The sequence below is a fragment of the Puma concolor genome, chromosome A2, assembly GCF_028749965.1.
Source record: "Puma concolor isolate L17-30 chromosome A2, mPumCon1.1.hap2, whole genome shotgun sequence".
NCBI classification, from domain to species: Eukaryota; Metazoa; Chordata; class Mammalia; order Carnivora; family Felidae; genus Puma; species Puma concolor.
The window spans coordinates 13209960-13237728 of NC_141668.1; the positions used below are offsets into that span (position 1 = coordinate 13209960).

The 27769-nt window shown below is 38.6% G+C and overlaps 1 protein-coding gene across 3 annotated transcripts in view; it reads right to left on the reverse strand.

Annotated features, from left to right (window-relative positions):
- Positions 1 to 10546: 10546 nt before the first annotated feature.
- The window catches only part of MGAM2 (maltase-glucoamylase 2 (putative)), an 87592-nt gene continuing 70369 nt past the window's right edge, over positions 10547 to 27769 (reverse strand). The window contains exons 44-49 of one of the 3 annotated variants that reach the window (XM_025929362.2): positions 27406 to 27494; positions 18645 to 18694; positions 15169 to 15342; positions 13615 to 13840; positions 13056 to 13266; positions 10547 to 12947 (exon numbers count right to left, since the gene is read on the reverse strand). In XM_025929362.2, the coding sequence (XP_025785147.2) occupies positions 10784 to 12947; positions 13056 to 13266; positions 13615 to 13840; positions 15169 to 15342; positions 18645 to 18694; positions 27406 to 27494 (2914 nt within the window). In that variant the 3' untranslated portion in view covers positions 10547 to 10783. Of the gene's footprint in view, positions 13841 to 15168; positions 15343 to 18644; positions 18695 to 27405; positions 27495 to 27769 lie in introns of all 3 variants that reach the window. The other 2 variants (XM_086688353.1, XM_086688352.1) reach the window with 2 other exon arrangements.

Consider the following 27769-nt stretch of genomic DNA (forward strand, 5'->3'; position numbering starts at 1 on the left):
AGACCATATGTTTTCTGACAAAGTAAGGATTCAAGGCTGGGTGTGCACCACTCTCTGAGGTTTGATGCTCCAGCTTACCCAAGGGGATACCATTTGGGGAGGTGGGAGCTTGAATGCAGAGGGAGAGCCCTGTAAACCCTCCTCTACCCATGCTGACCCTAAAGAGGGCTCCTGTTTCTCTTTTCTTATGGCATTTTTTGCCTCACCTTCCCTATGAGTCAGAGGCAGGAAGCCACATGTATGATTGGTGGGAAAGGGAGAGGCTCTGTTTATAAGGGACAAAACTCAAGACATCAGATTAAATAGAACTGAACTTGCTTCCTGTTGCCATCTCCTTCCTTTGAGACTTTGGTCCAGGAGAGGCAGCTGGGAGGTCTCTTGAATGGCTCAGTATAAAGCACCTGGAGGACATTTAAGGACCTGGTTGTCCCAAATGCAACATCTAATGCAGTCCTTGCTCTCCTCACTTGTGCCTCTATTATCAGTTGATCTTTATCCCACCAAATGTCACATTGTCAACACTCAGATTGCTAGGTGTCAAGAGCCTAACTAACCAGGAAGGCTGAATTGGGCTCTGAAAAGAGGTCAAGGCCAAGGAGGAGAGGAGTAGTCCTTAGCTCTGGAGCCCAGGGCATGTCAAAAAGGTTCACATGGACACAGAAGGGAGTAGGCACAAATGGTTTGTGGAGTCAGACTGCAATTTGGAACCACGGTTGACAGGAAAGGTTTATTGGTGGTGGCTGCTCTGAGCTTCTGGGGACATTTCTGTCTTCTAAGCTTAAGAATAATCTCTGTAGAACCGTGTCCTTTGAGATTTAAAGTCACCATGCTACAATAGGAATTGCCTTGTTCTTTGTTCATGTGCTCTGGAAGGGACCCCTACTCTGGCTATCCCAGTGTGTTTAGAGGGATCTTAATCCCTGAGAAACCAGGGATCTGGCCTGCATAAATTGTTGACTACTGCTCGAAGAGCCAAGTCTTGATCTCACATTATAGCCCTGCTTCCTGGCACAGCAACCTCTGGGATTGGTGAGGTGTATGCGCGATAACGAGCCCGTTACCTTTACTGTCACTTCTTCTGGAGAATTCTGGAGGCTCCATCCTAAGATTATGCAGAATATTCAGTGTTCACATTCTGTTCCTGCAATCTCAGTACTGGACATTTTCTATGCTTGGGGTCGCTTCTGGGCCTCATGATGTGTGAGCAGAGGGAGTTGGTGTCCTTAAATCAAAAAGAATTGTCAAAGTTTATGATTATGGAAAAAACTAGGCTCACCAGAAGCAGAGGGCTGTGTGAGTTCACTGTTGAGTATCTCTGTGGTCCCACCATCCAAGGGAAATGAAGGATTTCCTTTTGATTCTAAAACATGGTTGATGCCATTTGGTAGCTGTGTGAAGTACACAAATGACTTGCCACAGCATGAGGGAACACACAGATAAAGATGAGGTATAGATAAAAACACAGAACAACTAGGCCACTTTTCTCCTTGTTTTGTCAAATCTGACATTTCTATTCCAATCTGTATTACTCCAAGGCTCCCAAGCAAATTCTTTCAACCCCAATCTTCTAGGTTAAAACAAAAACCAAGCACCGCTTCTGGCTGGGTTTCAGAAGCCAACCCTCAGGTCTACTTTGACAGGTTCAAGCCAGCTGGGCAACTACCCCAACGTTCTGAGCCAGAATCTCCCACTGGCTCCCTTTGCCCAGCTCGTGGCCCAGTGCAGTTCCCAGGCACCTCTGCTTTCTTTTGTGCTTCTTTGAATTTCTTGTTCCTATTTAGCCTTCCTTCTTTTGTTTTACTTTTCTCCCCATCTCCTGACTTCAGCATTTTGTGATCATGCACATATTCCCTGAGCACCATCTGTGTGCTTGACATCAGGTTAGAACAGGAGCTACTGAAATGAATGGAAAATGGGAAAGGCACCCTCTCTGCCCTTTTGGGTCTGTTCTTAAGTTTCTACAAGCATCTCAATGGCCATTTTCCCCGTGGGCTCAACTATCCACCTCTGACCTTTCCCCAGTGCCACTGAGCATTCCTCCCCCAAGTGCTGGGCTCCAGCACTACAGAGAATGATTTCTATAGTTAAAAGGGATGCATTCCATTATATATATTATATATATTATAGTTAAATCTATAGTTATAGATTATAGTTATAGTTATAACTATATTATAACTATAGTTATACTTATAACTATAGTTATATCTATAGTTAAAAGGGATGCATTCCATTATACATATTATATATATATTATATATATATAATATATATATATATTCCATTATATATTAGAGCGCTCGGACCAATATTTCTGGAGAAATGTTTTAAAACCTTCATACTTAGGGTAGGGACTTGATTAGATACATCAAGGCTTTTTTCCAATCCATGTGCTTTGTGACTGCAGTTTGTTGATGGTCTAATGACACACCGTAGGAGGAAGATGCTCTGCACTGAGGTGGAAAGGGAAAGACCCCAACTTTCTCAACATTGCGTCACTTGGGCCTGTCATCTCTCATCCCTGAAGGGTCTCTAAGGTCAGGTCAGACCTCCTTTTCCACCTCACCTCTACTCAAAACCCCATATTAAATGTGGAGAGTAAATAAGAATTTATTCCCTCATTATTTTTTTCTGTGGTTTTGTGAGGAGAGGAGGAACCATAGGTTAATGTTTACAGTGGCTCTGGTCTTTCTTGTTGAATATTTTGATACAATTTCTAATTAATAGAAAAGTTGAAAGAATTCTCCTATACCTTTTACCTAGCATTATCCATTGCCTATATTTTATCACATTCTTTGCTCCTTCTTCCCTTCTCTTCTCTCCTTTTCCCTCTTTCTCCTTCTTCCTCTTTCTCCTCCCTTCTTCTCTTTGTCCCTCTCTGTCTCTCTCTCTCCTTTGGGAAACTGATCACTGAGTTTCTTTTTCCTGTTGGCTAGAATTCTCATTAGTGTCCAAATTCCTGGTACTTCTGAGTCAGCTGAGACTAAACAGGAAATCTCCCCCACCTCACTACTCCACTAACACAGTGGCTCCCAGTCTTGACTCCATATTAGAATTAACTGGGTGATGGGCAAGGAGTCCAGGCATTAGTCAATTATGGAACTCTCCAGGTGTTTCCAATATGGATCCAAGACTGAGGACCCCTGAACTAGTTAAACTGCCCTTGATTTGTCCATTTCTTGGACAGGCAGGAATCACATTCCAGCTTTATACACTTAAGCCATTGCACAGGCACTCACCGATCAGAGTGGCCCCGTAAAGAAGGGCACTGGAAGCCCCCTGATTTCTAGGAGTTAGAGTTTTCATTGCTGGATTGTTAGACTATGTGGGGATCTCAGAATAGGGGCACATTTAGCGGGGCTCTGGGAAGTGGCAATTTACCAAGAGTTACTCAAAAAATAAATAGTAAAGAAAGAAGAGCCTTTATAATACCAAGTAACAAATGTAGAAGGAATGTTAAAGAATATCACCATTTGAGGGGTGCCTGGGTGGCTCAGTCGGTTTAGGGTCCGACTCTTGATTTTGGCTTGGGTCACAATCTCACACTTTGTGGGATTGAGCCCCACACTGGGCTCTGAGCTAACAGCGCAGAGCCTGCTTGGGATTCTCTCTCTCTTTCTCTCTCTGCCCCTCCCCCACTCCCACTCTCTCTCTCTCAAAATAAACATTTATTTACTTTGTAATTTATTTTATTATCTCAAAATATATAAACATTAAAAAAAGGAACATCACCACTTGACAAACTCAGTAGTAATTGATTCAGGCCAGACTCATCAACAGGTGGCCAAACATATAAAAGAGGAAGCAGATAGCCATATAGCCTCAAAGTATCTCCTTACAATATATTTATTATTTACTATGAGAAAAAAAAGCAACTACTGTGGAGAAACCTGGCAGACACCACCTCAGCCAAAGTAACATTGCCAGTAATGGACAAATAGGCATCCCATACTTCCTGATGTGTGCACCAAGAGGGACACAGCATCACTTCTGTGTTATTTCTGCCTCAAATGTACAACATCATTGCAATCACACGAAATATTAGACAAACCTAAAATGAGGGATATTCTACAAAGAGCTGGTGTGTTATCTTTAAAATGTCCAAATCATGGGGGCGCCTGGGTGGCGCAGTCGGTTGAGCGTCCGACTTCAGCCAGGTCACGATCTCGCGGTCCGTGAGTTCGAGCCCCGCGTCGGGCTCTGGGCTGATGGCTCAGAGCCTGGAGCCTGTTTCCGATTCTGTGTCTCCCTCTCTCTCTGCCCCTCCCCCGTTCATGCTCTGTCTCTCTCTGTCCCAAAAATAAATAAACGTTGAAAAAAAAATTTAAAATGTCAAAATCATGAATGAAAAAGAGGGACTGAGGAATAGTTTCAGCATGGAGACACTTAAGCAGCAAACAAAAATCCAATGAAACAGGCCAATGCAACATGCAATATGCACTCCTGGGCCAAATTCTTTACTGTTACTGTTGTCATCGTTGTTGTTTTGTTTTGTTCTTAAAAAGCATTATTGGGATGATTGGTGAAATTTTACTGGTGTCTGTGCATTAGGTGTTAGTATTACATGAACGTTAATTTCATGATTTGGCTGGTTATATTGTGGTTATGTAAGGATATGTTCCTGTGTTTTAGGAAATATGCACTAAAGCATTTTGTTCCGATGAGACATCTTGTTTACAAACTCTCAAATTCTATACATGTGTGTGAGAAAGAGGGAAAGGAAGACAGAGAGAAAGTAGATATGGTAAATAATTCATAATCTAAGGATAATGTTTGGGAAATCTGGGTGAAGATTACACTGGAGTTATTCATATTGTTCTTGCAGCTTTTCTCCAAACTCATTTCAAAATTAGGGAGTCAATTTAAAACAAGAAACCAGCCCAAGAACTATAGAGAGACAGCATGAAATATCAAGGAAATGTTACAAATGAACAAACAAACAAACAGCACATAGAGAGTAACCTGGAAAAAAAATCAATTTAGAAAAGTGTCAAGTTTTTTCTAAACAAGAGTTTTTGGCTACTCTGAGCAGAGAACTTCCAGCCTGCAAGCTATAGTATTTGTTTGGATTAATTACAGCTATTGTGCATAACACAACAAATAATAAGTGAGTAATAACACATGTTTCTTGGAGCTGCAAATCACTAGAATTTTATAGACAATTATTTAAATAGCCAGAAAAGGGTGGCATTTAAATAAAAATAAGCAGGACTTTTCATAAAACTACAGGTCATGAGAGTGATGTTTGAGAAATAAGGAGCTCTGATCTAGGTGATTAATAGGAAAATAGTAGCCTCCATCAAAAAAAATGGAAGGTTATCGTAGACATGGTTTAGGATGTGAAATTAAAGCTCATGAAATCATCTCTGAGGAGCCAAAATTCATCTTTGTACCAGGAAAAATGTTTTAAAAATTAATACTGCCCAATAATTGAATGGGCAACCCTTCAAGAAAGCATTTAGTCAGATGCTCATGAAGACTGGAAAGATACGGTTTAGAGGAAATTTTAGGATGTAACAGTTTTAAACTACATAATCCCTAAAGTCTGTTCCAACTCAGGTGTGCTTTCATTTGGGCATATATTGGGAAATAAGCTTGTGTTACATCCATAACATAGCCTGTCATCTATATTATCAACTCTGTATCTGACTAACCATCTATTTAAATAATCCAATAAAAGACTAAATTTTCCTCAAGCTGGAATTAGAAATATATATCTTCATAAAGGTCATAGGATATGTTATAATTATAAATTTTAATTTACCAGAAAGAAAAATATAATCTTGTCTAAATTGCAATAGCCAAAGTATGGAAAGAGCCCAAATGTCCACCGATGGATGAATGGATAAAGAAGATGTGGTGTATATATATACAATGGAGTATTACTCGGCAATCAAAAAGAATGAAATCTTGCCATTTGCAGCAACGTGGATGGAACTAGAGGGTATTGTGCTAAGTGAAATTAGTCAGTCAGAGAAAGACAAATATCGTATGACTTCGCTTATATGTGGAATTTAAAACACAAAGAAGATGAACATAGGGGAAGGGAAACAAAAATGATATAAAAACAGGGAGGGGGACAAAACATAAGAGACTCTCAAATACAGAGAACAAACTGAGGGTTGCTGGAGACACTGTGGGTGGAGGGATGGGCTAAATGGGCAAGGGGCATTAAGGAGGACACTTGTTTGGATGAGCACTGGGTGTTATACACAGGGGATGAATCACTGGAATCTATTCCTAATAATCATTATTTCACTATATGGTAACTAACTTGGATGCAAATTAAAAATAAATTTAAAAAATAAGAATACAGATGCTTTATAAAATGCAAAAAATAATCTTATCTAATTTGAAATTAGAATATTTTGTATTATTCTTGAAATTAACATATGATAACACTTCCAGCTGTGGGTAAAAGCAGTTTCCCAAAGATCTCTAAACATCTTGTGCCCAAATGAATCAGTGTCTGTCCGGTTTGAGATCACCTTCTCTGAGGTTTTTCCATCACCAGGTGCCATCAAAGTGCCTCCAGCTATGGAGAATTGTTTCTTCTCCTCCCAGCACGGTGCCAACCCCATCTCACCTCACATCCCATTCACTGTGGTGTGACTGTAAAAATGTGTATGCTTTATTTCAATGAACAGCTCAACATTTATATCCTATTTAGACAAAACCTAAGTGAATAGAAGTATAAGCACATGCAGATAAGTTGAGAGACAATGATCACCCTGTCCACACCTCAGTGCAGAGACTAAACATAAGTCATTTTGGGGAAAACATCGTGCAACTCAATATCTCACTGCCAGAATAGGAGATAAACCAAAGCCTCTCCAAGCAATAGTGCTCACATTTATTCAGTGAATCACCATCAAATAACAGTGCTCTTTGAAGAGCCTGAAGAAACACTGATATGTTAAAGTTCATTATACAAACCAGAGAAAATTTTACCAGCAGAAAATATGATGTTTGCTATGTAAGATAACGTGCATGAAAATACACGCACACGCACACGCACACACACACACACACAAGATACACATACACACTGCACATGAACTCTACTGGCGATTTCAAAAGTTTTCTTGTCTGGTTTTGTTCATATATTTTGTTCTTTCTAGAGGGAAACATACGAATAGCAGCAAGTATAAAAAGTTTAAGAAAAATATAGAAAAATAACATAAAACTGGGATAGTTGTATCTATTTATTTTATAAAGTGAGGAAAAGATGGGCATTATTTAATTTAGCAGTGAAGCATTTGAAAACATTTGAAAAAAGAGACTCAGAATAGCCTTATTACAAAGTACCAGCTCAAAGGAAAAACTGCTATGTATCAGGAAGATACATAGGGGAAGAAGAACAGAAAAGTGTAAATAGACATAAGGACACTCAGTGGATTAACAATAAAATTTGCATGGCATTCTACAGACTGAAAATGCATTTACATGTACATTGCAGTTCTGATGTTTCCTCCATCTTACAGACGAGGAAACTGAGGCAAGGGAAGACATGTCTACCTATAGCCATAGCCGCTGCAGCAACCTCGTAGCAGGTGGTGTTCTTAGAGCTGGCCCAATGGGGTGTATCATCCATGTTAGGGTCTGACAGAAGCACAGGGTCCAGCTAAGCTCAAGACCCAGAAGGAGCAAGCTGACACTTGCTTTTATCTCTTCTCTTTCCAGGTGTTCTCAACTTGGTTCCAGGATCATATCTTGTGCCTAGACTCTCAAGTTTCAGTTCTCAAGTTCCTTCAAACTTCTGAAGTCCAGGTTTCCTTTTTCCTGTTCTGTTTGTTGTTGTTTTGTTGTTGTTGCTCTTTTTTTCAGGAGTACTTACCTTTACAAGATCCCAAATTTTCACTTATGGTTGATTTCTATACAAAGGGAATGAATTTTAGTAACTAAAGAACAATGGTTGTTTCAACAAATTTATCCTCGGTTTTCCAAATCCCAAGTGTTTTAGGTGAAGCCTTTGGCCAACTAATCTGCTTCAGTGTGGTGGGTTGGCAGCAGGACTCCCATGTGTCTTAGGACACAGAACACTTTGTCCCATATCAGGGTTTGTGGTGCCCACCAGATAAGTGCACTGAAGCTCCCTTGGTAAAGAAACAAGTGAGGGAGTCTATGACCAAGGCCATTAGTACAGTTTGGAATTATGAGTTTTGTTTTGTTTGGAGTTGAAAGATCAAATTAAGAGGCATACATACCCTGGTAGAAGATCTATCAACTGTATTCAGAAGGCCACAGCTTGTGGGAAGACTTCAAAAGGCAAATGCAACTAACTGAGGAATCTGTGCCCCTCATGTGGAACTCTGTCAGGCCAGCCAGACAACAGTACAGGTGTGGTGCTAGATCAGAAGGCTACACAGATAGGTGTGCAGTAGGGGGTAGACATTCATGTGTGGTTAGAACCTCAAGTCGCAGATGCTGGAGTTTTTGAGTGCTGGGGAAGTTCAATGTATTTGACCTGGACCCGAGAGTGGATCCAGGCCATTGTGGCCCTATGGAAGTGATCCTCAACTCTTTGGTCTCACAACCCCTTTATGTTCAAATTTAATGAAGACCTTATGCTTGGTTTAGGTGGCTTATATTTGCTAACATGTACTGCATTTGAAATTAAAATGGAGTCATTTGTAAAATACTTTGTGAAATATTTATTTTTTCATCCATCAAGAATACAATGTATCAATTACATGTTAACATAAGTAATGCATTTTTATGAAAAACAGCTATATTTCAAAGCATAAAATAGTGAAAAGAATGATATTTTGTAAATCTGTTTAATGTCTATCTTAATCGAGACAGCTAGATTCTTGTGTCTGTTTCTATATTCATCTACTGTGACAGCACACAGCATAAAGTCTCTGGAAAATGCCACTGTATATTAACAGAGAATGAGAGTGAAAAAGGAAATTAATGGTGTAGTATTATGAAGATAGATTTGGCCTTGTGAACCCCAGAAAGAGTTCTGTGGCCTCCCATGGGCACCCAAACTACATTTTGAGAATACTGTCTAGGGTTAAGCCTTCAATAGCATTCAACTGGCCATATTCAGTTATGACTATGAGTCTCTTTATGGGGTCTGGCTAATCTAAGAAAGTAACAGACCAAGGGAAAAATAGTAAATTTGGATATGAAAGACCAAGAACATGCTGAAAGTCCTAACACAGAGGAAGAGTCTTCATGGTGGAATAATAATGGAAAAGCTGGTAGGTAAGAGAAAAAGTAAACAAGAACTCTGACCCCAGGGCAGAGACTATCTCTCCTATGCCATATCTTTAAGTATCCATCTCCATCTGCGTGATTTCTGGTCTACAGAAGAGTTAGAGACTTGTAAGTGAATCCAGCCATTCAGGGTAACATCAAGGGCCTAAAATGATCTCCTAAGATGAACTGTAATTACCTGGAAGTACTTTTAATATCTGCACATAAAAGTACTTCTCAAATTTGTAGTAAGACTATCAGTAGCACTTATGGAAGCAGTGGTTGCAAAGTTTAGGAAGTTATGTTTTTAACATCTATAATCACAATTTTATTTCCTATAGTAGTAAAAGTAATCATATTTTTTTAAATTTTTTTTTTTAACGTTTATTTATTTTTGAGACAGAGAGAGACAGAGCATGAACGGGGGAGGGGCAGAGAGAGAGGGAGACAGAATCGGAAGCAGGCTCCAGGCTCTGAGCCATCAGCCCAGAGCCCGACGCGGGGCTCAAACTCACGGACCGCGAGATCGTGACCTGGGCTGAAGTCGGACGCTTAACAGACTGAGCCACCAAGGCGCCCCAAAAGTAATCATATTTTTAATGTAATTATTTTAGTTCCTGGAGTCAAAGTATGTACAAGATCTATAATGATAGCACTTTCCATATCTATCTGCATAGTTATAGCTAGGATGTAGGATTGCTTTAGAAGCAATAATACTTTCAAGATGTGTAATAGTGAATTGCTATATTGGTAGCCATGGTATGTGGGAAAGTCCCTAAGAAAATAAAGCATTATTTTTTAACATTGCTAATTAAATAATCTACTATGATATTAATAACTGTTGCTTTATTGGCCATGTGAGTGCCCCATATCACCAGTGCTGTCAGTTATGGTATCATGTCTTGTAACCCAAGAATAAGTTAGGTTACTTCAATAACTACACCTAAAACAATAGTATTTACAGAGCCTAATATGGTATTATCTGAGCTACCAAAATTATCTATGAAGTCTCTAGCAAAGATGTATAACGTATCTACAGTTTAATTGCTGGGACTACAGGAGTTATAATTTTCAAAATAGGAGTATATATTCTGGCTGCAAAAGAAATATCCATGCCTTCTTTAATTACACTTATAAAAGTAGTCATGGATACATCTTTAGACGTATCTGCAAAGTTTACAGTGCTCAGAATAGCCATATGTGTAAAAGCTAATGTTAACATTTGTGAAAACTTACGTAGCATAAGATCATGTATCTGTTCATTCATTTTTTATATCTGTAATACTTGTTTTTTTCAAGTTTATGTATTTATTTGGAGAGAGTGTGTGTGTGTGTGTGTGTGTGTGTGTGCACATGTAAGAGTTGGGGAGTGGCAGAGAGAAAGGGGGAGAGAGAGAGAATCCTAAGCAGGCTCCACACTGTCAGCGCAGAGCCCAGTGCAGGGCTTGATCTCATGAAATGTGAGATCATGACCTAGGCTGAAATCAAGAGTCAGACTCTTAGCCAGGTGAACCACCCAGGTGCCCCTGTAATAGTTTTTTTAAAGAGATGTCCATAGTAACTGTCCTGCTTCAAGTAGTAATCATGGAACTAGAGTAGCATTTACGGTGTTTGCAATGTAGGTAGATACAGGAGTAGAAGCATCCATTGTTGTTCTATCAAGAATGGTAGTGTTTAAAGCATATATGGTAATATTTGTACTATCTGTGGTAGCATTAGTTGCAACAATATGTAAATAACTAACTGCAGAGTTGGCTGTTACCTGATTGTGAGCTGCTGTGTCTAGAAGAACAGTCATTAATGTGTCTGAGGCCATTGTAGCATTTGGAATAGAAACATGGGTAGTGTTATATGGAACACTGTTAGAGTTATCTGCATCAGTAATATTTACTGCATGCCCTGTACCGTTTACAGTGTTGGTGGTGGTATTAGCTATTACACTAGTGCTAGGAGAATAAATATCTGTAGAAGAAGGAGTAGACGTTGTAGGAATAGTAATGCTAGTGCTATTCCCACCGGATATCATAAGGGAAGGAGAACTGGTAATAGGAGTGTGGTTGCCAGCGCTAGCAACATCAGTACTTGTAAAAGAAGTCATTACCATAGCAATAGCAGTGTTTGTATCATAAGTACTTACAGAAAAAGGAGTCGTAATAGGAAAACTGTTGTTAGTAGTATTAGCACCCGCATTCATAGGAGAAGCAGTGGGTGTAATTAAAACACTATTATTAATGGTAGTGGTATCGGTACTTATTGGGGAAAGAGTAGCGGTAATAAGAACACTAGTATTGGTGCTAGCATCAGTAGTATTTGTTGGGAAGGGGGTGGTTGTGATAGGATGAATACTACTAGTATTAGCAGTAGTACTGGTAGCAGATGGTATAGTGGTATCAGGAATAGTAGTACTAGTTGTAACTTCAATAGTACTTGTAGGGAAAAGAGCTGTTGCAATGGGAAGAGTAGTAGTAGCATTAGCCGTAGTTGTAGGGGAAGGTGTAGTGGTATCAGGATGGGTAGTACTAGTGGTAACTTCAGTAGTACTTGTTGGGAAAGGAGTGGTTGTGACAGGAAGAGTACTAGTGCTAGCAGTGGTACTTGTAGGGGACGGTGTAGTGGTATTAGGAATAATAGTACTAGTTGTAAGTTCAATAGTACTTGTTGGGAATGGAGTGGTTGTGACAGGAAGAGTACTAGTGTTAGCAGTAGGAATACTTGTAGAGGATGGTATAGTGACATGAGAATAGGTAGCATTAGCTGTAGCTTCAGTAATACTTGTTGGGAAAGGAGTGGGAGTGATAGGAAGAGGAGTAGTACTAGCAGTCATACTTGTAGGGGTGGGTGTCGTGGTATCAGGATATGTAGTACTGGTTGTAAATTCAATAGTACTTGCTGGGAAAGCAGTGGTTGTGATAAGAAGAGTACTAGTGCTAGCATTCATAGTTAGAGGGGCAGGTGTAGTGGTATCAGGTCCAGAAGTACTAGTTGTAGCTTCACTAGCACTTGTTGGGAAAGGAGTGGTTGTAATAGGAAGCGTAGTATTAGAAATAGTACTTGTAGGGGAAGGTGTAATGGTATTAGTAATAGTAGTACTAGTTGTAAGTTCAATAGTACTTGTTTGCAAAGGAGTGGTACTTTCAATAGTACTTGTTTGCAAAGGACTAGTACTAGTGCTAGCAGTAGGGGTACTTGTAGAGGATGGTGTAGTGGCATCAGAACTGGTAGTACTTGTCACTTCAATAGTACTTGTTGGGAAAGGAGTGGTTGTGACAGGAAGAGTATTAGTACTACTACTAGTAGTAGTACTTGTAGCAGCAGGTGTAGGGGTATCAGGACCAGCAGTACTAGTTGTCACTTCAATAGTACTTGTTGGGAAAGGAGTGGTTGTGATAGGCAGAGTACTAGTACTAGTAGTAGCGCTTGTAGGGGCAGGTGTGGTGGTATCAGCACCAGCAGTACTAGTTGTCCCTTCAATAGTACTTGTTGCGAAAGGAGTGGTTGTGATCGGCAGAGTACTAGTGCTAGCAGTAGGGGTACTTGTAGAGGATGGTGTAGTGCTATTAGTAATAGTAGTACGTGTTGTACCTTCCATAGTACTTGTTGGGAAAGGAGTGGTTGTGACAGGAAGAGTACTAGGACTACTACTAGTAGTAGTACTTGTAGCAGCAGGTGTAGTGGTATCAGCACCAGCGGTACTAGTTGTCACTTCAATAGTACTTGTTGGGAAAGGAGTGGTTGTGATAAGAGTACTAATACTAGTAGTAGCACTTGTAGCGGCAGGTGTAGGGGTATCAGGACCAGCAGTACTTGTTGTCACTTCAATAGTACTTGTTGCGAAAGGAGTGGTTGTGATCAGCAGAGTACTAGTGCTAGCAGTAGGGGTACTTGTAGAGGATGGTGTAGTGCTATTAGTAATAGTAGTACTTGTTGTACCTTCCATAGTACTTGTTGGGAAAGGAGTGGTTGTGACAGGAAGAGTACTAGGACTACTACTAGTAGTAGTACTTGTAGCAGCAGGTGTAGTGGTATCAGCACCAGCGGTACTAGTTGTCACTTCAATAGTACTTGTTGGGAAAGGAGTCGTTGTGATAAGAGTACTAATACTAGTAGTAGCACTTGTAGCGGCAGGTGTAGGGGTATCAGGACCAGCAGTACTTGTTGTCACTTCAATAGTACTTGTTGGGAAAGGAGTGGTTGTGATCGGCAGAGTACTAGGACTAGGAGCAGAGGTACTTGTAGAGGATGGTGTAGTGGGATCAGAACTGGTAGTACTAGTTGTCATTTCAATAGTACTTATTGAGAAAGGAGTGGTTGTGATAGGAAGAGTACTAGTGCTAGCAGTAGGGGTACTTGTAGAGGATGGTGTAGGGCTATTAGTAATAGTAGTATTTGTTGTATCTTCCATAGTACTTGTTGGGAAAGGAGTGGTTGTGATAGGAAGAGTCATAGTAGTACTCGCAGAACTAGTGATAACAGTTTCAAAAGTGGTAGCCTTAGTCGTAACTGTAGAAGGATGTAGAGACTCTGTTGGGAAGGTACTTGTCATAGATGTAGTAGAAATTATAGGGCCACCGTATATCCAGGTAACCTCAGTTAGTTTTTCCAGGTTGATAATCTTGTCAGTCAATTGAATTGTTAGTATCTGCCAGAAAATAAGAGATAAAGTTGGTGTTTCAGAACTACTTAAACATTATATTTAAGGCATATTTCAAATTATAATTTAACAAAAACAGATGTATTCATTCTTTTTCCAGAGAGTAATAAAAGGATATAGATTCCTTTCCAGGTCACTGATTCCAGAGAGATAAACAGAAGGATGTGTTGTGTACATGATCCCTGTGCTGGAAATCTGTGTCTTTCCACTTCATCAGGCCAAACCACATTGCTTTCAAGTATTCGAGGCTTTGATAAAAACCAACATGTATTAAAATCTCATTGCTTTGCCACTAGATTTTAACTTTCCCCAAGGCAGGCTGGTTTCATGTTTCACCATCCCCAATGCTGAGTATAAGTGCCTGGCATATAATAGGCATCTGATATGCTACTAAGTTTCCTAAAAAGAAGGTGTTGAGAAATTTTCTGCATCAGTCTTAACCAGGCTGGTCTTGAACACAATAGTCCAGGAAAAATGTGTTGAAGTAGATAATTAGAAAGGACTAGAGAGAGAGAAGCTATCTGAGTGTTCAGAGGGGCGTTTTCCAAAATCCAGATATTAGCAGGTCACTCTTTCACTGCTTGGAAAACAGGAATTATACTTACCTATTTTCCCTTCTGAATGATCCCACCTAAGAGTCACTAGTTCATACTTAGGACAGGTCTAGTGTTCTAACGTGGGATACCTTTCCCTCTGTGGTTACTCTTGGTACACCTCTGCTGGTAATTTGTCTTCCACATAGGCATCTCCTACAGCAGACCCTGCTAGAGGGTCTAGTAGTATCTGCTATTTATGTCACTCCGTTTTGTTAACCAAATAATTTTACCTCACATCACAGGTGGGACATATTCACTTTGATGATGACCACAGTTTACTGCCAATTTTCACCAACCTCAAGATCTGTCAATTTGACCAGGGGTTGATTTCCCTGGGAGTAATTTCAGGAAGAAGGGAGAAAATCTCCAACAATTTTTATGCGATCACTCTTCTTTTGTTTTAGCCTCTGTCACAGAAGCAAATAAATTTTGTGATGCTAGCCCGAGAGGCTAACTTTACTTAACACATAGCACCATTCCTGGGAAACACATGGAAAGGATTTCATCAGACTACTAAACATTGATCCCTGGACTACATTGGGAAGACTGCCGATGTTGCACATTTCACAACAGGATTCAATACTCACAATTTTTCATGAACATACTATTGCACATATCTCTATAGCCTTTCAAATAGAAGCACATAAAAGAATGATAATAGTGGTGATAATTTGGCAGAATAATAAATTTAACTTATGATAATATTCCTTTGAGACATACCTGATTGTAAGGGTCACTCTTGAAATTCTTCTCCATGAATTGCTTGTTGTCATAAGTAAAAGTGACTTGTGTCACATAAGTAGAGTTTACCCCCCAGATTTTAATATATCCAACTTTCAGTGGATTTGAGTCACTCAAATACTTATTGTGCATGGTTTGGATTTGCAGTATGTTCTATAAAGAATATGTAAAAAGAAAAAAATACTTAATACGTCTGCTGATAGACTATACTTCACTTCAAAATGTTAAGAAACCTCAAATTAGTATTGTTGTGCTGGTTTGCTGTTTTAATTCTTAAACACCTCATGAAGAAACACTTCCTGAGTACCTGCTACAACAAATTTGATAATGCCAACATTATGAAAGTTATTTTACCTATACTGTTACTAATTCTTATAAGGATCTTGAAAAGAAAGCATCATTATCTCAGTTTTACAGATGAGGAAACAGGCTCTGGGAGTGAAGTGAGCAGCTAAATGATATAGGTACGTTTGGAATCATGATGGGGCTCTGAGCATTGTACTGTGTGAGTTAACACAGGGTGAACAAAGAATTATGGCAAACAGTCCCTAGAGTAAGGACATTTTGCAACAAATATAGGGACTTGACTAAATCATGAACTTGATTAAGCATCAACACAAGGGTTAAACCAATGTGAGATAAGTGGCAATGTAGAGCATGATTAAGGCCTAAATGAAAAAAAAAAAAAAAAAGAAGGGAGAGGGAAACAAACCACAAGAGACCCTTAACAACAGAGAACAAACTGAGGGTTGATGGAGGGAAGTAGGTGAGGAGTGGGCTAGATGGTGATTGGGCATTCAGGAGGGCACTTGTTGGGATGAGCACTGGGTGTTATATGTTAAGTGATGAATCACTAAATTCTACTCCTGAAACCAATATTGCACTATATGTTAACAAGCTAAAGTTTAAATTAAAAAAAAAAAGAAAATCATAGTGAATATTTGTCATGGGTGTTGAGAGAAAGGAGAAATCACTGTGGAATAGGGTGGTCAAGAGAGGACTTAGGAAGGACATGGAACTTCAGGAAGCCTGGAAGGATGGATGGAGTTAGAAAGGTGAAATGAGAAAGGGAATGGGGGCAGGGACACGTTGAAGAAAGGCACATTCATTGAGCGCGAGAGCTACAGTAGCTGGTGCTGAGCCAACAGGAATAAGACTGGTTACAATGTAAGATAGGATAATGAAGATTTTATACAATAAATCAAGGCGATAGTGGCAATAGAATGATGGTATAAACTCCTTAACTGGCAACAGTAGAAAGAAAAAAAAATATGTTCAATTGTCTTTATGGAGAATTTAATAAGACTTTGAGACTGATTGCACAAGCAGAATCAAGGGGAAATTAAGACAAATGGATAGAACTTGAAGTAAATGGGTGTGCTGAAGCCAGTTGGCACTTACTGATTCGAGAGACCCTACCAGTAAGTTGCCTAGAATTTTGCAGGCCAGTTGATAGCTTGAAATTGGCTAAAACGGTGGGAGTACTTACACCACAGGAATTAGCAAATGCTACAAATCAGCCCCACACCCGCATAACCCCGTACCAGCCAGCACACCATTGGTAATTTTTTTTAAGTTTATTTACTTATTTTTGAGAGAGAGCGAGCACAGGGGGGGAGGGGCAGAGAGAAAGGGAGACAGAGAATCCCAAGCAGACTCCGTGCTGTCAGCACAGAGCCCAATGTGGGACTCGAACTCATGAACCGTGAGATCATGACCTGAGCTCAAATCAAGAGTCAGAGGCTTAACTGACTGAACCACCCAGGCACCCCTGAACACCACTGATAATTACCCACAGGGAAAGTTAGAAGCGTTCTTTCATTTCAAGTCACTGATCCTTAGAAAAAATTCCATCAAGTGTCACAGAGAAATACAAATTTATTTATCCCTTGTTTAGAATAACAGAAGAATGGAATATTAGAGTTAGAAGCTATTTACAGGCGTTTTATCATCAAGAAACACATATTAAACAGGGGAAGTGCCTTCCCTAGGTTAAATAACTAGTTAGCAGTAGAAATAGAACTAAAATCCAGGGCTTCTAAATCAATGTGAGCCATATATGTAATTTTTAATGTTCTCATAGCCACATATTTTTAAAGTAAGAAGAAATAGGAGAAATTGATTTAAAAATACATTTTATTTAACCCAATATATCCCAAATGTTATTATTTTTAACATTTATTCAATATAAAAATATTAATGAGGTATTTTACAATCTTTCAAATATTTCAAGTTAAGATGGTCACATTTCTAGTGCTCAATGGTCACATGTGGCTAGTAGCTATCATATTGGCTAATGCAGCTCTAATAAGATATTCTCTCAGTCCTGGGTACCATGTTTTAAGAGGAATCTAGACTAATTGTGGTCGAAACAGAATAATCAGATCTGGAAACCCATAGAAGCACAAAACAGGAGAAGTGTGAAGTTTGCCTGCAGATGTATAATTCCAAGAGAAGACAGAGAGTATACACAATGGACATCTTCAAATCCCTGAAGCAGTATTATGTATAAAAGACAATAGATTTGTGTTATACTATTCCTTAAATGCAAATAGGTAAAAATTATAGAGAAGCAAATTCCAGGTCTGACATAGAATGATCATTTAACATGCCTGGTAGATTGGTTGTATTAATTTCTCTAATTATTCACCCTTCCCTATTCATACCCTTTTCTATGTAATTTTGGCAATGCCCTCTCTCTGGATGGGGCGTTCTATTCCACCTTTGGCTTTGAGCTTGGCCATGTAACTCTCCCTCGCTAATAGGACAGTAGTCAACTTGCTGCAAATTGGAGATTTTAAAAAGTGCTCAAGCATTTCCACTACTGTTTTTGCCCTCTTCTGAGGTCATGAAAAGGTCATGCCCAGACCTGCCCATAAGGCCATCCTAGGCCATCGAAGAGCCAGCTGACAGGTATGAGTGAGCACAGCCAGGATCACCCTAGTAGCCTAACAGTTCCGCAACTGAGCGCAGATGCATGTGAGCCAGCCAAGATCAGGCAGGTCCAGCCCATAACATCTGACCAGAACTTCCGAACACTACAAACTCATGAGCTAAATAAGTATGTATTGTTACGTACTGCTGAAGTTTTGAGGTTGTTTGTTACACACCATTGTTAGGCAATAGATAACTGATCTAGCATTTATCCTGCAAAATATTATTAGCCAAGAAATGCTGTTTCATCCCCAGAAAACATGTTGTACACTTAAGGACTCATTTTGTAACCAGCATTATATGAATTACAAGCATCTTTTTAGAGAATGATGGCTTATTGGCTAATTGTCAAAACAAGGACTATCCTTATATTAGTTATCGACAGACCTAATTTATAAATGTAAAGGCAGGAAGTTCCTCCTACTAAGAGGCAGAGTATTATTTCAATACAGTTAACTGATAACGCTTAACCTGCAGCTGACTGGGAATGGATTTATAAAATTCAATAAAAATAGTCTTACCTGAGCTGCTATAAAGTTTGCCAAGAAATAGTTTCCATTTTCATAGGTATCTGCAAGTAAGAAAAAAAGAGTAAGTGACTAGTCGTTGCTTCAACTATAGCAGATAATGTTGCATTCAGTCAACGGGGTCACAGTCACTGATCAGGATAATCATGACCTCTCTGAGGAACACTAAGGATAGTAGCCAAGGGACTATTTCACCCCAGGGTAGCATGGGGATGTACAGATAAGAGGATGTTTCAAGTATGGGTCAAGTGGTTATAAAAAGTGGTTATAAAAGTAGAAAATCTTGGTTGAATTCAGGATAGATACCCCAGATGAGGAAACATGGAGGCTAGCGATCGCTTTTTTCTGTGCTGAGATAGGAAGCATGTAGCCATGAGAGTTGACAGGCTATGATGATAAAGGCTCAAAGCAGAGGACAGTGGTGAGGAATTCAGGCTTTCAAGTCAGACTGGCATGGATTCAAATCCCTGCTCTTATACTTAGTTGTTGTACAAGCTCAGGCAAGTAACTTAACATTCTGTCACCTGTAAAATGGAGATAATAATAGTACCTAGTTCATGGCCTGCTGCATGAGCAGAATAAGTGCTCAAAATGTATTGTTCACTATCATTATCTGCATCTTCATTATTCTTCTCTCCCTACTCTTAGATCATCCCACCACAGTGCTCTAGTTCACAAGCCCTCCTGCCTCTACAAAACTTACTCCACCAGTTCTTCCCCAGACCCTCTCTGCTCCTCCAGGCTCCAATTAGGCTCCAAAGGACTCCATTCCGACAAACCCTTTTACTTGACTCTATATCAAGCAACCGCATCTCCACATTTCCTTTTTAGTGCCATCTTATCTCAAAAAAGGTAGCCTCTGTTTGTTATGTCTGTGTACTCAACTCATAATTCAGTCCAACATCTCCTACACTTCAGTTCCTATGTTTTTTTTTTTTTTTTTTTTTTTTTTTACTGATTCTGATCTTTTCAGAGTCACCAGTGACACAGTATATTAAATCTAAATATCTCTTCACAATATTCAGGTTTTTACACCTTTCCCCACACATCCCCTCCTTGAAATCATCCTTAGTAGAGGTCTACTTTACTCATTCTTCTCATGTGGCTTCTGTAACTCCTATTTCTTAAAAGACAGTTTCATTTCATGTTTTGTTCTTGCCCTTATACATCTTTTAATTAACAGTCATGCCACCATGAGCAACAAAGAATTATCTAGCCCCAAATGTTAGTACTACCAAGGTTGAAGGAATCTGCTCAAAAAAAAAAAAAAAATGCACTTTCTTAAAAAAGAAGAAAGTTGGAGAACTCTTGCTTCCTGATTTCAAAATTTACTCAAAGCAACTGTAATCAAGACTGTAGTACTGGCATGAGAATAAATATAGTATATGTATATATAAATATATGTAACTATGTGTATATGTATATTTAAATATACACAGTAATATGATGAAGATTTATTTCTGTGTCCATAATTCTATTTATATTTAATATGTATAATATAAATATATGCACATATATATAAAATATACATACATCTTCATATTTAAAATCAGTTGATTTTCATTAAGGGTCTCAAAACAACTCATGATGGAGAATAGTCTTTTCACATATTATGCTGGGACAACTGGATATCCACATGCAAGGTAATGAACTTGGGTTCTACCTCACACCATATACACAGATCAACACAAAATAGATCAAAGATCTAAATGTGAGAGCTTAAACTCTTAAAATTCTTTTTTTTTAATGTTTATTTTTGAGAGTGGGGGAGGGGCAGAGAGCTAGAGGGAGACAGAAGATCCCAAGCGGGCTCTGGCTGAGAGCAGAAAGTCTCATGCAGGGCTTGAATCCTGAACTGTGACATCATGACCTGAGCCAAAGTCTGATGCTTAACCAACTGAGTCATCCAGGTGTCCCCTAAACTATTTAACTCTTAGAAGAAAACAAGGGTAAATCTTTTTGATCTTGGATTTGGCAATAGTTTCTTAGTATACCACAAAGAGCACAAGCAACAAAAAAATAAATTTGACTTCGTCAAAATGAAAACCTTTTGTGCTTCAAAATGACACTACAAAGTGAAAAGACAATCCACTGGATGAGAGAAAATATTTGCAAATCATATGTCTAATAAGGGACTTGTATCTAGAATGTTTTTTTATAAAAACATTTACAATTCAATAATAAAAAGACAATCTATTGTAAAAATTGACACAGGATATTAACAGACATTTCTCCAAAGAAGATATGTGAATGGCTAGTAAGTACATGAAAAGATGTTCAATGGAATTAGTGATTAGGGAAATGCAAATCAACCAAAACCACAATGACATATTACTTCACACCCACGAAGATGACTAGACTCAAAAAGACAGTAAGTGTTGACAAGAATGTGGAGAAACTGGACCCTAATGCACTGCTGAAGGAAAGTAAAATGGTGCAGCCTCTTTGGAAAAGAATCTGGGAGTTTCCAAAAAAGTAAACATAGACTTACTGTATAGCCTAGAAATTCCACTACTAGGTATCTACCCAAGAGAATTGAAAAAAAAAGTAGGTCTATACAAAAACTTGCACACAGATGTTCATAGCAGCATTTTTCCTAATAGTGAAAAAGTAGAAACAACACAAACATCTACCAACTGATAAATGGATGTGTAAAATGTGGTATTTTCATCCAAAGTTTTATTATTCAGCCATATAAAAGAAATGAAGTATAGATACATGCTACGACATGGTGGAACCTTAAAAACTTCTGCTAAGTGAAAGAAAACAGTAACAAAAGGCCACATTTATTCAATTTATATGACTCCATGGTTCCATTTATAGGGAATATCTAGCATACACAGATGTATAGCAACAGATCAGTAAATGCCTAGGACTGCATTTCCTGGGGCTGGAAAGAATGGAGGCAGGGTAGGGAAGGATTGAAGGGTGGTATTTAAAAGGTGGAGGGCTTATTTGGTGGGTAAATAAATTGTTCTAAAATTGCTTGTGTAATTGTTATACAACTTGGTGAATATACTAAAACCACTGAATTGTACACTTTAAATGGGTAAATTACACACTGTGTGAATTATATCTCAATAAAGCCGTTACCAAAAAAAGTTGAAGGCCCAAAAACAACAAAAAAAGGGTATTACTTTTTTTACAAAAATATATATATTATTTAAAATTTATGTTAATGTTTATTTTTGAGAGAAAGAGAGAGAGCGCACGTGAGCTGGGGAGGGGCAGAGAGAGAGGGAGGCACAGAATCTGAAGCAGATGTCAGGTTCAGAGTCTGACATAGGGCTTGAACACACAAACTGTGAGATCATGACCTGAGCCAAAGTCAGATGCTTAACTGACCGAGCCACCCAGGTGCCCCTAAAATATATATATTAAAAAAAAATCTTCTACCAGATCAATCCAATCCAGTGTATCATTTCTATTTGTCATAACACTCCCAGGCCTATCACTCTGTGGGTCCCTCAGTCTTTCCAAATCCCTGCTCCACCAGGAGGCTCCACAGGCATTTCAAAATCCAAGTGTGCAAAGTTAATCTCATTATCTCTCATCATTCTCTAAACTGAATTTATTTCCCATGATCCATACCATGATAATGGAATTGCTCCCTGCCCAATCACCCAAGCATACAGCTGGCATGCAAATAGTTGGCAGTGACCTTGGCAAGAGGGCACTGATACAGTGTTGAATACCTCGTCACAGCAACTAACTCCTTTTGCTGAAATTTGTCACTCACCAAACAAATCCTTGATTAAAATTTTATCCTTCACATAGGTTTAAGATTGGGAACATTCTAGGTCATTAATAAATACAGTTCTTAAATTTAAAAATGCATTGTAGCATATTATTCTCTTACAAGGTTCAAGTCTGCAACTCTCTCTCTTTTCTTTTTTTTAACAGAGAGAGAGCTCATGAAAGCAGTGGGGAGGGGCAGAGGGAGAAAGAATCTTAAGCAGACTCCACACTCAGGGTCTGACATGGGGCTCGAACCCATGACCCTGGGATCATGACCTGAGCCAAAATCAAGAGAGGGGTGCTCAGTGGAATGAGCCACCCAGGTGCCTTAAGCCTGTAACTCTCTTAAAATCTAGTGGGTACTTGGTTAATCTCCTTTCTCTGACTTATGGACTTTCTGTGGTCACATTAACCACACTGATTTGAATGTAATGCATCTTAAAGGCTTATCCTGGAATTTTATTTACCTTGTATATTAATGATATGTTTTATTCAGTATCCATGTGCCAGGAATTCTCTCTACACATTAAATCATTTTGTCTGCATAAAAAAGTCTATATGATAAGCAGAGGTTTCTAGATGTTAAAGATGAGAAAATGCTGGCAAAGAAATGTTAGGCATCTTTCCAAAAGACATACAACCAATTGGGGCGCCTGGGTGGCTCAGTCCGTTAAGTGTCTGATTTAGGCTCAGGTCATGATCTCATGGTTTGTGAGTCAGGCCCTATGCTGACAGCTCAGAGGCTGGAAACTGCTTCGGATTCTCTGTCTCCCTCTCTCCCTGCCCCTCCCCAACTCACGCTCTGTCTCTCTCTGTCTCTCTCTCTCAAAAATAAACATTAAAAAAAAAAAAAAGACACACAACCTGTAAATGATTGAAATGGTATCTGAATCCAGATCTATGGAATGCCACATTCCAGGTTCCTCTCCATGGAGTTTACTTATCACATTGAACTTTACAGAACTAATCGAAGACTAAATTGAACTTTGAAAAAGAGTAATCTAATTCTTTCATATTCCTCTCTTTAGCCAGGTTCCACCTCTAAATGAGCAACTGAGTCATTTGAAAAATAGCTCTTTATATACTATATTAAATGAGTATGAGGCTATAAGAAGTATCCATTTACTGAGAAGGCATTTAAAGTGCCATCTGCAATATTATCAAAACCGTGGAAATACTTGCGATATATTTAACGAAATATGTGTAAGACCCATGCACTGAAAACTACAAAACAGTGAGATAAACAGGCCAACGTAATTAAAATTGATAGGTAGACATCCCCAATTGATTTATAGAATCAGTGTAATTGCAAGCAAAAATTCTAGCAAGTTTTTGTTAATTATTACTTGTTAAAACAATTTTGAACCCACATTAGTTAATGCAGCGTGGCATTGGCATAAGTATAAACGTACAGATCCGTGAAACAGAATAATCCAAAAATAGACTTTCGGCCATACGTGACCTATTCACAGCTGATAAAAGTGTCAAGATAATACAACAGGGGAAAGGCTCTGGATCAAATGGAAACACTCGAGGGGGGGGTGGGGGAGAGAATGAGCCTTCACCATTATGTACAGACAGAATTTAATACAAAATAGCTGAAAGTCCTACATGTAAAAGCTAAAACTGTAAATCTTCAAAAATATAGGAGGGAGAAAAGTCTCTGTAACCCTGAGTTAGACCAAGTGATGTTGGGACGTATAATTTGCATTTGGTCTTCTTCTGGCACAGAACTCTTAAAACCCTTGGATTTTTTCCTAACTGATGAAAACAAAGTATCTTTTGTCATGTTAAGGAGGTGACTTTTGGAAAGCACCTCAGGGTCGTGGCTGGTTGCCGGGAGAACCAACCCTGTTATTTGAGGGCTGGAACTTCCAGCCCCACCATGAGACCCTTGCAAGGGCAGAAGAGCTAGAAATGGTATCAGTCGCCAATGGCCAATAATGTAGACAATGATGCCAAGATAACGAAGCCTCCTTAAAACCCCAGAAGGATGGGGATTGGAGAGCTTCCGTATTGGTGAGCATGTAGAAATCTGGGAAAAATACTGCCTCTGGAGAGGGCATGGAAGCTCTGAGCCCCTTCCCACATACCTTGCCCTATGCATTTCTTCCACTTGCTGTTCCTGGCTTATATTCTTTGATAATAATCTGGTAATCTAGTAAGTAAAATGTTTCTCTAAATTCTGGGAGCTGCTCTAGCAAATTAACTGAAACTGAGAAGGAGGTTGTGGAAACTTCTGATTTACAGCCAGTTGGTCTGAAGGACAGGTAACAGTGGACTTGAAAGTGGTGTCTGAATCCCAAGCAGGAGTTGTTGGAACTTCCAATCTGGAGTGGGAGGAATGTGAAGTGGGAGAGGGAGGAGGAGGCGGTTTTATGGGACTGAGCACTTAACCTATGGGATCAGATGCTATTTCCAGGTAGATAGTGTAGGATTTGTGTTGAGTTGAAGGACACTAGTTAATGTCCCAGAATTACTAGTTGGCATGGGGGAAACATCCTCCCACATGTTAGAATTGGTACCAGAATACGTTTTAGGCCAAGACGCAAGAAGTATAGATCTTTTTGTCAAGAAAAGCATGGAAAAAATGGACTTTTATAAAAATTAAAGTTTGTTTTTTGCAAGATGCTATAGAAGAATTGTACAGGTGAGTTATAGACAGGGCAATGCAAATTGTATCTGATAAAAGACTGGTATACATAACTCTTATAATAAATATAATAAATAGCTTAATAATAAAAAGATAACCCAATAAAAAATAGGCAAAGGACTTGAAATGATACCTCAATAAGAAGATATACAAAGAGCCAATAAACATAAGATGTTCAATGTCAAGGAAATGCAAATTAAGTCCAGGCAGAGATGCACTATGTACCACTAAAATAGTTAAAATTAAAAATTTTTGTAATGTTTATTTATTTTTGAGAGAGAGAGAGAGAGAGAGAGAGAGAGAGAGAGAGCATGAGCAGGGGAGGGGCAGAGAGAGAGGGGGACACAGAATCTGAAACAGCTCCAGGCTCTGAGCTGTCAGCACAGAGCCCAGTGTGGGACTTGAACCCACAACCATGAGATCATGACCGAAGTTGGAAGCTTAACCAACTGAGCTACCCAGGTGCCCCAAAAGAGTTAAGATTTTAAAAACTGACAATACCAAGTGTTAGTGAAGATGTGGGAAATTGGAACCCTGAAATATTGCCGTTAGTAAGGGGGAGGAGTATAGCCATTTTAGAAAATAATAGGGCTGTTTCTTCAAAAGTTAAATATATGCTTATCACATGGCCCAGCCTGGCAATTTCACTTCCAGGTTTTCACCCAAAGAAAATGCAAACATAGGATTACAAAATGACTTATACTCAAATAATCATGGCAGTTTTATGCATAATGGTAAAAAACATAAAACAACTTAAATATTCACCAATTAGTAAACGGATAAACAAATTCTGGTATACCCATACAGTGGAATGTTATTCAGGAATCAAAAAGGTAATAAGCTACTTTTACATGCCACAATGTGGCAAAACATTTTGTGACCACACATCATTTTGCTAAGTGAAGGAAACTAAGCACAAAAAGAATAAGCCCTGTATAATTCTATCTACGTAAAACCTAGAGAAGACAGATCTAATCTATAGTGACAGAAGGCAGATCAGTGATTGCAGGGCCTGGAACTGGAGGTTGGGAGTGGGCAGGGGTGAGGGGGAAGTTCACTGGAAAGATGCAAATGGGTCTTGAAATTACAAGTTATGAAAATGTTCTGTATCTTGACTGTGGTAGTGGCAATACAACTGTATATATTTGTCAAAACTCATTTAACTGTATACGTGGGATGGATACATTTTGTGTAAATACAGCTCAGTCAAGTTGATTAAAAAAATAATTTCACTTCTAGGAATCTACCCTATGGAAATAGTATGATATACAAAGGTTAATCCTCGATGTTGCTGATTAACAATGAAAACAGAAAACATCCTGTATCCTATACAGAGAGCAATTATAGAAAGTGAGATAAATTGTAGCATATCCTTTCATTGGAATATGGCAATCATAATGGTGTTTATGAAAAGTATATGATAACATCTAGACATATTTCTGTCATTATTTTAAGTGCAAAGAAACAGGATTCAGAAATTAAATATGCAGTATGTTTTCAGCGATATAAAAAATTATACATTTTCTTATGTCACATGAAAGCATATAGAAGAACATAGCAAAAAATATATATATAAAAGAATAGATATAAAAGAAATATATAAAATAATATAGCAAAAATATTATTACTTTTTTCTAGTTTTCTGTCTTTAAAATATTTTCTTTAATGACAATATATTACCCTCATAATGAAGAAAACAAAAAGGAGGATATTGTTACTGAAAAACAAACCATAATTTCATAAACTGTGACCCGCTGCAAGATTAGAATGTTCTAGTCTACAGAAACGTCTAAGGAAGAGGATGCTCTGATTATATTGACAAACCCTAATTATCTAAGGTAGCACTGTCATATCCCTAGATTGGAGAAAGAAGGCATACAAAGTAATATTTCATTGATATACGCATTTTTTTGACAGTACTTAATACCCTACTTCTGAAACACCAAGAAATTTTCTGAGCTCTAATTTGCCTCCTCAGTGAACCTACTTAGGAGGAAAAGGGTGTCTGGTTACAGATGGCTGGTCCAAATAACAAAGCCAAGTCTGTGACCCACTGAGAATGGATGATATTTGCATCCACACTTTTATCAGAGCAAGGCAGTTAGTTATACAGAGATAGATCACTCCTGGCTGACTCCATAACATCACGTTGTTGAACCTCAAAGCTGGGGACCATACACTGTTCTACAGTAATTACAATGTAATATAAAGAGCAGGAAAAATTGCAAGCATTCTCCCAACACATTCGCTTTATTAACAGTGGCAGAAACAGGTTTAGAGAAACATTTCCAGTTCATGCCAATTCTATCCTGAGCTATGGTTTTTCTGCATGCTGTAGGGGGAGCCTGGAAAGCTCAGACTTACCAATGCTTTGTCCATCGTCCCAGAATATCTGACCTTCAGCTTTCCCATTGTCATCCAAAGCAACAATCAATCCCATAAATTTTTGTCGACTATGGAAAAAAAGGAGTTTTTTTTTTTTCTAGATTATAGGTTGTAAGAATGAAGGACAGATGCTGTTGAAAATATTACTCAACAAAATAAAAAAAACTTAATAGATTAAAATTGCACATAAAGTTCTAAAAATAGGTAAAATGAGATAAAATACAAGATACTTAAAAGCTAATAGAAAAAAACAAATTTAATGAAACATGTGGTATAACTTCAACTTTCAAAAATCAAAAATAGTTCATAATTAAAAATGTATCTTCTTTACAAAAGAGCTTAT